This window comes from Mustela lutreola, chromosome 8 (genome assembly GCF_030435805.1).
Source record: "Mustela lutreola isolate mMusLut2 chromosome 8, mMusLut2.pri, whole genome shotgun sequence".
Taxonomy (NCBI): Eukaryota; Metazoa; Chordata; class Mammalia; order Carnivora; family Mustelidae; genus Mustela; species Mustela lutreola.
The window spans coordinates 30,302,244-30,315,041 of record NC_081297.1 but is presented as its reverse complement, the minus strand read 5'-3'; the positions used below and the strand labels follow the sequence as shown (position 1 = coordinate 30,315,041).

At 35.2% G+C, this 12,798-nt stretch overlaps 1 protein-coding gene across 11 annotated transcripts in view; it reads right to left on the bottom strand.

The window, feature by feature from the left end:
- The window catches only part of ZEB1 (zinc finger E-box binding homeobox 1), a 192,099-nt gene that overhangs the window by 54,638 nt on the left and 124,663 nt on the right, over positions 1–12,798 (bottom strand). For all 11 annotated transcript variants that reach the window (XM_059184209.1, XM_059184203.1, XM_059184207.1 and 8 more), the window contains one exon: positions 10,643–10,843. In XM_059184209.1, the coding sequence (XP_059040192.1) occupies positions 10,643–10,801 (159 nt within the window). In that variant the 5' untranslated portion in view covers positions 10,802–10,843. The remainder of the gene's footprint in view (positions 1–10,642; positions 10,844–12,798) is intronic.

Genomic DNA, 12,798 nt, shown 5'->3' with positions numbered 1-12,798 from the left:
CCAAATAAAGTCTGGAGTTTAGATTTTTAAAAATTGAGTCTTCTAATGTATGAACAAAATTTATATCTCCACTTATTGAGAAATTTCCTAATACCTCTAATAAGAGTTTATAATTTTTTCATGTGGTTTTACACATCTGTTCTCTTTTACAGCTCTTACTGATGTATAAAGATGACTTTGACTTTTATTATTTGTATCCAAAAACTTGCCAAATTTCCTTATTAGTTCTAATAACTTAGTATGATTCCTTTTTATATACAGCTATATCATCTGTAAATAATGAGAGTTTTGCTTTTTTCCCCTTTCTAATACCTATATTTATTGATTTATTTTCTTGTTTTATTATACTGGGTAGCAATTTTAATAAGACTGATGAAAAGTGAAAGAAGAAATCATTACCTTGTTCTTGATTGCAAAAAAGCATTTTCAACATTTTGTCATTAAATATAATGTGATAGATTTTAAAGAAATATAGAACAAGCAAGTACCCTCTATTCCTAGGTTTCTGGCTTTTATGATACTATCTATATGTACTAAATTTTACTTAATGTTTTTCTGTCTGTTGAGATGAACATTTGATAGTTCTCATTTAGTCCAGTAAAGTGTTATTTTTCAATTGGTTTAAGTGTTATTCTGACCTTGCTTCCCCGTATGTATGTATGTATGTAATGTATGTATGTATGTATATATATATATATATAATATTTGGAATAACTAATACTTTGCTTGGAATTACTCTGTCTTTCTACAACTGAGTGAGTCTATAATTTTACTCTCTAATACTTATTTTGTTTTTGGTATTGAGGTTATGGTAGCCTCATTTAAAGAGCTGAGGAATCTTCCCTCTTACACTAGGCTTTGAAAGAGTTGTCTAAAACTGGAATTATTAGTTTCTTTTGAATGCTTAGAAAACCTTACCAGTGATGCCATCTGCACTACAGTTTTCTTTGTAGGACAGAAAAAACCATAAATTTTATAATATACACATATATGCTATATATATAGCATATATGTATATACATACAAATACAGATACATAAGTTATCATACAGAAAATTTTATTGTTTTTTCTTTTGGTGTATGGTTCTTTAAATTTTAACACATGTATAGGTTCACGTAAGCACCACCAAAATCAGGACATAGAAGAGTTACATCATGCCCCCAAATTCCCTAATGCTATCCCTTTACAGTCACTCTGTCCCAAGCTCCAGCCCCTGATAACCACTGATTTGTTACCCCACATATACTTTGTTTTTTTGAAGATGTCATATATATGGAGTCAGATAATATGTAATCGTTTGAGACTGGCTTCTTTCACTCAGCATAATGACTCTGAGATTCATCCAACTTGTTATTTAAATAGTTTGTTCATTTTTACTGCTAAGTAGAAGACCATTATATGGATATGATAGTTTCCTTATCCTTTCACCTGTTGAAGGACAATGGGTTATTCCCAGTTTTTGGCAATTATGGACAAAGCTTCTTTAAGAGTTAGTGTACAAGTTTTTGGGTAAACCTAAGTTTTTATTTCCCTAGAAAAAATACTCAGGAGTGGGACTATGGGGTCATATAGTTTAGTTTATATTTAATTTTATGGTAAACTGCCAACCTTTTCTCCAGAGTGACATAGCACTTAAAATAAGCAATGTAGGGGAAGGAGTCAAGATGGCAGAGAAGCAGCAGGCTGAGAGTACTTCAGCTAGCAGGAGATCAGCTAGATAGCTTATCTAAAGATTGCAAACACCTGCAAATCCATCGGCAGATCGAAGAGAAGAAGAACAGCAATTCTGGAAACAGAAAAACAACCACTTTCTAAAAGGTAGGACTGGTGGAGAAGTGAATCCAAAGCGACAGGAAGATAGACCCTGTGGGGAGGGGCCGGCTCCCGGCAAGCGGCGGAGCAACGGAGCACAAAATCAGGACTTTTAAAAGTCTGCTCCGCTGAGGGACATCGCTCCAGAGGCTAAACCGGGGCGAAGCCCACGCGGGGTCAGCGTAGCCTCAGGTCCCGCAAGGTCACAGCAGAAGGATCGGGGGTGTCTGAGTGTCGCAGAGCTTGCGGGTATTGGAACGGGAAAGCTGGCTACAGAGACAGAGCCAACAGTAAGCTCACAGCTCGGGGTTACCTTGAACCAGCCGCAGGCTCAGTGAGCTCGTAGCGCTGCCCAAGGTCAGGCAGACGGGAGTTACTGGGCGCTGTTCTCTGAGGGTGCACTGAGGAGTGGGGCCCCGGGCTCCTCGGGGCTGGAGACCAGGAGGCCGCCATTTGTATTCCCGTCCTCCGGAACTCTACGGAAAGCACTCAGGGAACAAAAGCTCCTGAAAGCAAACACCAGGGGATTACTCAGCCCAGCCCCTGATAAGGGCGGTGTAATTCCGCCTGGGGCAAAGACACTTGAGAATCACTACACCAGGCCACTCCCCCAGAAGATCAATAAGAAATCCAGCCAAGACAAAGTTCACCTACCAAGGAGTGCGGTTTCAATACCAAGGAGAGCAGCAGAATTCCAGAGGAGGAAAAAGCAAAGCATGGAACGCATGGCTTTCTCCCTGTGATTTTTTAGTCTTGCAGTTAATTTAATTTTTTTTTCATTTTTTTTCTCTTCTTCTGCTAAATTTTTTTAACTTTTGCCCTTTTCTTTTTTAACGTTTTTTAACTAGTTTATCTAATATATATATATTTTCTTTTTTATACTTTTCTTTATTCATTTTCTTTTTTAAATTCTTTTCTTTTGTTTTTCTCTTTGTTTCTTTTTGAACCTCTTTTTATCCCCTTTCTCCCTCCTCACGATTTGGGATCTCTTCTGATTTGGTTAAAGGCTATTTTCCTGGGGTTGTTGCCACCCTTTTAGTATTTTACTTGCTCCTTCATATACTCTTATCTGGACAAAATGACAAGACGGAAAAATTCACCACAAAAGAAAGAACAAGAGGCAGTACCGAAGGCTAGGGACCTAATCAATACAGACATTGGTAATAGGTCAAATCTAGAGTTCAGAATGACAATTCTCAAGGTTCTAGCCATGCTCAAAAAAGGCATGGAAGATATTAGAGAAACCCTCTCGGGAGATATAAAAGCCCTTTCTGGAGAAATAAAAGAACTAAAATCTAACCAAGTTGAAATCAAAAAAGCTATTAATGAGGTGCAATCAAAAATGGAGGCTCTCACTGCTAGGATAAATGAGGCAGAAGAAAGAATTAGTGATATAGAAGACCAAATGACAGAGAATAAAGAAGCTGAGCAAAAGAGGGACAAACAGCTACTGGACCACGAGGGGAGAATTCGAGAGATAAGTGACACCATAAGATGAAACAACATTAGAATAATTGGGGTTCCAGAAGAAGAAGAAAGAGAGAGGGGAGCAGAAGGTATACTGGAGAGAATTATTGGGGAGAATTTCCCCAATATGGCAAAGGGAACGAGCATCAAAATTCAGGAGGTTCAGAGAACGCCCCTCAAAATCAATAAGAATAGGCCCACACCCCGTCACCTAATAGTAAAATTTACAAGTCTCAGTGACAAAGAGAAAATCCTGAAAGCAGCCCGGGAAAAGAAGTCTGTAACATACAATGGTAAAAATATTAGACTGGCAGCTGACTTATCCACAGAGACCTGGCAGGCCAGAAAGAGCTGGCATGATATATTCAGAGCACTAAACGAGAAAAACATGCGGCCAAGAATACTATATCCAGCTAGGCTATCATTGAAAATAGAAGGAAAGATTAAAAGCTTCCAGGACAAACAAAAACTGAAAGAATTTGCAAACACCAAACCAGCTCTACAGGAAATATTGAAAGGGGTCCTCTAAGCAAAGAGAGAGCCTACAAGTGGTAGATCTGAAAGGAACAGAGACCATATACAATAACAGTCACCTTAGAGGCAATACAATGGCACTAAATTCATATCTCTCAATGTCATTCATATCCCTGAATGTTAATGGGCTAAATGCCCCAATCAAAAGACACAGGGTATCAGAATGGATAAAAAAACAAAACCCATCTATATGTTGCCTACAAGAAACTAATTTTAAGCCCGAAGACACCTCCAGATTTAAAGTGAGGGAGTAGAAAAGAATTTACCATGCTAATGGACATCAGAAGAAAGCAGGGGTGGCAATTCTTATATCAGATCAATTAGATTTTAAGCCAAAGACTATAATAAGAGATGAGGAAGGACACTATATCATACTCAAAGGGTCTGTCCAACAAGAAGATCTAACAATTTTAAATGTCTATGCCCCCAACGTGGGAGCAGCCAACTATATAAACCAATTAATAACAAAATCAAAGAAACACATCAACAATAATACAATAATAGTAGGGGACTTTAACACTCCCCTCACTGAAATGGACAGATTATCCAAGCAAAAGATCAACAAGGAAATAAAGGCCTTAAATGACACACTGGACCAGATGGACATCACAGATATATTCACAACATTTCATCCCAAAGCAACAGAATACACATTCTTCTCTAGTGCACATGGAACATTCTCCAGAATAGATCACATCCTCGGTCCTAAATCAGGACTCAACTGGTATCAAAAGATTGGGATCATTCCCTGCATATTTTCAGACCACAATGCTCTGAAGCTAGAACTCAACCACAAGAGGAAGTTTGGAAAGAACCCAAATACATGGAGACTAAACAGCATCCTTCTAAAGAATGAATGGGTCAACCGGGAAATTAAAGAAGAATTGAAAAAAATCATGGAAACAAATGATAATGAAAATACAACGGTTCAAAATCTGTGGGACACAAAAAGGCAGTCCTCAGAGGAAAATATATAGCAGTACAAGCCTTTCTCAAGAAACAAGAAAGGTCTCAGGTACACAGTCTAACCCTACACCAATCAAAGGAGCTGGAGAAAGAACAAGAAAGAAACCCTAAGCCCAGCAGGAGAAGAGAAATCATAAAGATCAGAGCAGAAAACAATGAAATAGAAACCAAAAAAACAATAGAACAAATCAACGAAACTAAGAGCTGATTCTTTGAAAGAATTAATAAAATTGATAAACCCCTGGCCTGACTTATCAAAAAGAAAAGAGAAAGGACCCATATAAATAAAATCATGAATGAAAGAGGAGAGATCACAACTAACACCAAAGAAATACAAACAATTATAAGAACATTCTATGAGCAACTCTATGCCAACAAATTTGACAATCTGGAAGAAATGGATGCATTCCTGAAACATATAAACTACCACAACTGAACCAGGAAGAAATAGAAAGCCTGAACAGACCGATAACCAGTAAGGAGATTGAAACAGTAATTAAAAATCTCCAAACAAACAAAAGCCCAGGGCCAGACGGCTTCCCGGGGGAATTCTACCAAACATTTAAAGAAGAACTAATTCCTATTCTCCTGAAACTGTTCCAAAAAATAGAAATGGAAGGAAAACTTCCAAACTCATTTTATGAGGCCAGCATCACCTTGATCTTAAAATAAGCAATTTACAAGAGTTTCAGTTGTTCCATATCTTCACCACCTCTTTATGGGAATATTTTTAAAATAAGATTTTATTTATTTATTTGACAGACAGAGATCACAAGTAGGCAGATAGGTAGGCAGAGAGAGAGGGGGAAGCAGGCTCCTTTTTGAGCAGAGAGCCCTACGTGGGGCTCAATCCCAGGACAATGGGATCATGACCTGAGCTCAAGGCAGAGGCTTTAACCCACTGAGCCACCCAGGCGCTCCTATGGGAATATTTTTGACTACCATTTCAATTTAGAGGTTTTAGACTATTCATGTTTTCTAATTATTCCCCAGCCAGTTTGGTTAAGAATTTCTAGTATCTTGCCCATATTTTCAAATTTATTAGAATGCAGTTGCTCACAATACTTCCTTTAACCTTGTCAATGTCTGTAGTATCTTAATTATGTCCCCTTTCATTCTTTTTTTTTAAGATATTATTTATTTGTCAGAGAGAGAGAGGGCGGGGGAGAGTGAGAGAGAGAGAATGCAAAAGCAGGGAGAGCAGCAGGCTCCCTGCTGAGCAAGGGGTCTGATGCATAACTTGATCCCAGGACCCTGCGATCACCACCTGAACTGAAGGCAGAAGCTTAACCAACCGAGCCACCCATGAGTCCCATCCTCTTCGATTCTTGATTTCATCTATTTATATATTCTCTCTCCTTTTTTCTTGGTCAATCTTGTCAAAAGTTTTTTAATAGTTTTCAAAGAATAGAGTTTTGCCTATGTTGACCTTTTTTATTGTAGCTTTATTTTCAATTTTACATTATTTTTTTGTTTTTATTTTCAAAATTTCAGTTTGCTGTTAAGTTCTTCAAATAGATGGTTAGCCCATTGACTTTTAGCCAGAACCTTTACTAAAATATGTACTTAAGGTTCTAAATTTCCCTCTAAAAACTGCTTTTTATAAATATTCCATGTAGTTGAAAAATATTTTGTGATTATTGTGTACAGATTATACACCTTAGGCATACTTTCAGACCTTCTATATTCTCATTGGTTTTGTGTGATTACTCCATCAATGACTAAGCATGGTGTGTTAAATCTTCCACAGTGACTAGATTTGTATTTCTCTCCTTGTAGATTGCCTATTTTTCTTTCCCTATATTTAAGCCTTGTTATTAGGTACAAACACACTTAAAATAGTATTTTATTAGGGAATTTAATCCTTCATTATTTTAAAGTGATCCTATTATCTATAATAATGCTTTTAAGCTTTAAAAGTTTATATTATCTGAAATTAATTTAGTCACATCCACTTTTTAAAGTATTTTCATAGGAAATATGATGTACCTATTGTATCTATTTTTTCCATTTGTAATTTTCTCTGTTCTTACATCTCGGATCTTCCATCAAGGATCTCTTTCCTCATGCGTAAAATACATTCCTTAAAATTTGCTTTTGTAGTAAGAGTTTACTGATAACAAATTTCCTTTTTTCAAACTTGCCTGAAATGATTACTTTATTTCCCCTTTCTTTAGGAGATACTTTTGCTAAGTACAGAAGTCTATATTTGCAGGCATCTTTTTACTATCTGGCTTCCATTGTGGTTACTGAAAATTCAGCGGTCTATCACTCTCTCAAACAAAATCTCACTTTTCTGAATTTACTTTTAAGAGTTTTCTTTTTGTTTTGGTTTTTCTGCAATTTCACCATAATGTCAGGGGGGTAGATTTATTTATACTTCTTGAGATTTCTTGGTTTTCTTGAGTCTGTGGTCTGGTGTGCTTTGTCAATTCTGAAAAAGATCTCAGCCATTATCTCTTCAAATATTCTTGCTTCCCTCTTCTTTCTTCTCCTTGAATCAGGACATACATTGGACCTTGTCATTTTATCCTTCATGTTTCTTATCCTGTTTTTTGTATTTTTAATCTGTCTTTCTGAGTTGTATTTAGTATAATTCCCCCCATTTTCCAATTCTTTAATTCTGTTTACTTTGTTATTAAAATCCATCCTTTGAATCTGAATTTCTATAATTTTTCATTTTTAGAAGTTCTACTTCGTTCTTCTTAAAATATGCTGGTTTATATTTTATTCTCTCAGAGCACGTAGTTTCAAATTTGTTCATTTTTCTTAAAAAATGACAGTCATTTTATATCCGTATCTGATAACTTTACTAATTAAAGTCTTTATGGGTAAGTTTCTACATCCTTTTGTTTCTGGTAATTGTCACTCATGTTGCTCTCTTCTTGCTAATTTATTTGGGAGATTTCTGTAGTGCTAGGATAAAGGTATGTTCCTCCAAAAGATTTGGATTTGCTTCTTCTTGGTGCCAATGAGTACTCGCAGCAATTCTACTTTAAACTCACTTATGTGGAATATAAGAAACAGTGCAGAGAATCAAAGGGGAAGGGAGAGAAAATGGACTGGAAAGAAATCAGAGATGTAAACAAACCATGAGACATTCTTAACTACAGGAAACAAACTGAGGGTTGCTGAAGGGGAGGGAGGTATGGGGATGGGGTAACTGGGTGATGGGCATTAAGGAGGGCATGTGATGTAATGAGCACTGGGTGCTATATATAACTGATAATTAACTGAATTTTACATCTGAAACTAAAGATGTACTTTATGTTGATTAATTAAATTTAAGTAAAAAAATGAAGTTGCTTAAAATAAAATAAAATTAAATATTGGCAATTAGAAAAACTCAGTTATGGCTTGAGACTTATCAGGCCATATAGTAATGTGAATTTAAAATATAAATCAGTGCAAGACAGATGGTGGTTACTCCTTGGCAGAGACAGTCTTCTATTTCCCCAACCCCCCGGCCAAGGCAATTTTGTTTGCTAACTCCTAAGGATGGTAGGGATGGTAGAGGGTTTGCTTTTAGTTCACCATAGTCCATCATATTGTTATTATGTAATTCATACTAGGGGAGGATCTGCTATTAAGCTCTTAGGTGGTCCCAGGCTTTGTTTTTTCTCAGAGGCCTGAAAAACCATGGCTTATGTTAACCTGGGTAGGCAAATGTCCTTAAGGCCAGAGTCTTCTATACTGTGCTCTGCTTACCCTTATGGGTTCCTGTCCTCACTTAGATTTTGATCCATTAATGTCTACTATTTAGTTAGCTCTTTTAAAGCTTTCAAGAGAATTTATTTATTTTAAAATCTTGCATAATTTGTTATTTTCAGATAGTATAGATCATATAGCTAAGACATATAAGACTTAGGTCATACAGCTAAGACAGTTCAAATAACTTATCGCAAATTTTCAGAAACAGAACTTCTTCACTGGTTTTTCATCTTTCTTTTTCCCTCTATTTCCCTCTTTCTCTTATGTCCCCTTTTTCCAGAAAAATCATTACCTTCTTGTTTCCATATTAATACTTTGGATCAATTATGCCAATGGATCAATGCTGTCCCCAGACAGGAAATATATATGACAACCCTTGCTTCCAAAAGTTTTGAGCTCAATATTATAGTTTAATAAGTTAACACCTCTGCTGTTAATGAACTGTGACAATAAATAAATAATTTAATTTCTCTGGGTTCTACTTTCTAGAAGCCTGTGAATTGTCAGTCCTTACATCTGTTACCGTCCATGTAAAAACAAATCAAATCTTATATTTTTGGTTTTTGTAGTCTCTTTACTGAAGGCACTATCTGTCTATACTCTCTCCCTCCAAATTCATTTTCCATATTGCTACCAGACTTATTTCTAAAGTATGTATCAATGATGTTCTCATAGTTTTTAAGGTAAAAGTTCAAATTCCTTGGCTTAGTACACAGTGTCCTACATAGTCGTTTCCTTGTTTATTCTCTGATTTTCTGTAAACACCGCTTGTTCAAACTTCTATGGCTTCATCTATATTGCTGCTTCTGTTGGAAACACCTTCTTTTACTTCTCCTTTACCTAATCAACCTCCACTGGTCCTTTATAACTCAAGACCAATTCTGTTTGACTCAGAAATTCTTTTAGGACTTCTCTTCCTCTCTCTGATTTGGAATTTTCCTGCTTAATGTTTCCACAGAACTCTAAATTTACACCTACATCAAACTGTAATGAATTACTATTTATCCTTTTCACTCATTAAAGTATAAGTACTTTTCATATAGAGACAGTTTTATTCAACTTTTTTGAACCTTTTTATTCAACTTTTTTGCAAATTCATTCCTGCAAAATTTGCTTAATGAACCAATGAACAAGGCTATAAAATGAGGGGGCAGATAAATGATTTTGAAAGTTCTTTGTTAACTATAAATTTGTCCTATTGTAGAAATCTCAACTACTGCTATAGGGGGCCTATCATCAGACCCACATTTTATTTAAGCTTCCACATTTTTGTATCTAGATTCTCTGACCTGCAAACCTGACTCATTTCCCCAGACTGCCTAAACTGAGTTTTGATATTCTATTTAGATGGCCTCCCCAAATCTAACCACTTGTTGGGAAGGCTGCATTTGACTAACTTTGAATGTGATCACTTGCACATGCTTCTCTTTGCCTTTGCTGATGCCCTTATTCCTAATCCCCAATCCCTCTAATTCATAATACCTGCTTTCTTCACATTCTTCTGTTTTTATACCACTGTTGTTTAAATCCCACCAAGACAGGCTCAATAATTTAGTTTTATTAGGAAAAGAAGAGAGGGGGAATTTTTGATCAATTTATTCATTTGACAGATAAGGAAGAATTTTAAATATTCCGTATTAATAAGTAGAGAGACTCTCTCATCCTAGAAAGACTTTCACTAATCCTTCCACTCAACCATGTTTGAGATCAATAAAAGTAAAAATTTTACTTGAGTGAAGATTTCAAACATTAAAAGTACTCCTGAGATTTATCTGTTCTGGGATTTTTGTTGAGTTGTGTCATAATTTTACTGTATTAAAATATAATCTAGGTTTATAAGTAGAGTCTTCATTTGAAGTTACAATATGAAATTACAGGTAGGTTCAATTGTATCAACAGAATATGGAAAGCTTGATTCTGGTTAAAAAATGACTAAAATGCAATATATTATATGCATTGTACAAATAATCAGTGTAACTACTATTCTGTTTCACAATCTACTTTTTGGTTAAGTGGGCTACTACCTTCAATTAATTAATAGGCAAATTCACAGATCATTTCAAACTTTTAACCAAATTTATCTTTTCAGTTAATATATATATATTTTTAAAGAATCAAGAGATTAGAATATTATGAAAAAATTAAACTTACCATCATCCTCCCAGCAGCTCTTAGCACTGCCTTCTCTTTCACTGCTCCCCGGTAATACTGTCTGGTCTGTTGGCAGGTCATCTTCGGGCACACCACCTTCACAATCTGCTGCATCTGTAATACTTTCTTCTTCCACAATATGGAGTTTGTCTTCATCATCTGAATCTGAATTTGTTTCTACCACAGTATTATAATTTGTAACTGTAATACAAACAAGAAACAAATAATCAAAAACAACTACTGCAAAAATCGGTTTTTATACCTCAGTAAAAAGAAATTTTAAAAAATACTTAATAGGAGTACTCTATAAATAGTAACTCATTACCTTATAGCAACCTTATGAAATAGAGTATCTATCTACCATCCATTACACATAACACTAAAAGCAGAAACGGAAACCAAGACATAAGAAGGTAAGTAACTTGTCCAAGATCATATAGCTAAGAAGTGGGAAGTCCAGGATTTGAACCCTAGTGTCTATTTCTATGTTCTGTGCTCTTAAACACTACATTAAATATCCTCTCCAGTCATAATGGCTTTATTCTATATGGTACTGCTTATGCACAATTAGAGCCACAAATCTTTAAAGCATTCCACAGTTAAGAAAAGAGTTCATCTCTCCTAGACAACAAAACCTCCTCAAGTTAACCACAAAAAAGACTATTTTCAAGATACCAATTCAGTCCATACATTTCATATTAATCCTGCATGAATTTAGAAAGAATCTATCAAATCTGGGGATCCTGATGCAGGGCTCAACCCCGGGACCCCAAGATCATAACCTGAGCCAAAGGCGGACACTTGGCTGACTGATCCACCCAGATGCCCCCCATTTTTTTTTAAAAGGGTGTTAAATAAAATGCCTATCTCCTAAAAAAAGAAAAAATCTATCAAATCAACTTAGCCAAGGAAGGAAGGCGTGATTTAAGGAAGGCGTGATTTAAGAAAGGAAGGCATAAGGAAGGCGTGATTTAACTAATGTTTATATGTAAGTCTATAATTTTGGAAAAATATAACTGACTTTCAGAAGTTTTCAGATGGGCATCCTTTCCATATTTTTAATGAATTTCAATAAAACTTAACATTAGCATTATGAAGATAAATAAGTATTTGGAATGACCACCGTTTGCAGAACCATGAGTAATAGCTGCAAATAAAATTCTCTAAAATAAATAATACAGTATAGTCAATATTTTTTCTTTATAGTCCTTGTAATAATCACTCTACTGGGATAAATTATTCAGTACACCATTGGGTATGGTCACTGGAATATCTCTTTTCAATTATTTGCAAGGTGATTCCTATTTGCTAAGCAAAGGTTGAAAGGGAGAAAAAAGGAATCTGCTTCATTGAGATAACTAAGCAATAACTATTTTCAGTTATTCTTTCCATTTCTCCCTCAAAATTTCCAACCATTCTTGAAAGAAGATAATAACCTAAATGTTTAAGTGATATATGTATATACTCCTTCCTGTATAAATATATACTACATGCCTGAAAAAAGGAAGAAAGAAATACAATCAGAAATATGGATGTATATGTCACAGTGAGAATGAATAAGCAAAAATCTCCAAAACTGCTTTTACAGACCTTAGGAAGACCTCTCTGTTCAAAAGAGTACAGGAGCTACCCTTTTGCCCACATTAGAAATCCTTCAATATCTTGTGCCAGAAGAAAAATATTAAGTTTTGTTGTATTATAAATACTTTAATGTGAATACATTTTTTTCCAAATCTTTTCCCAAGAGCAAACTATTTTTTAATGTTACTATAAAGGTAATACAGGTTTAGTACAAAAAAATATAAAACATGTAAAATTAGTAAAAGCCCTCCCACCAAATTTCCCTTCCTTGACTGACTCTTTAAAGCAACAATAACAGCAAATTTTAATTTGTCTATGCACAAGGTAGGCATGATACTAATAATTTTACATACCTTATCCTATTTAATTATAATGTGGACCTCAATGTATTCACATGTCATATTTAATATCATTTCTCTATATAAACATACATCTTTAAATACACACATATGGGATCACATTATACTGTTTGCCACCTAGTTTTTTGACACTTAATAACATATCTTAGAAATTTTTCTATTTCAGTATATGTGAAGATTTCTCCTTTTCCTCTCACTGGTTGCACATCATTTCAT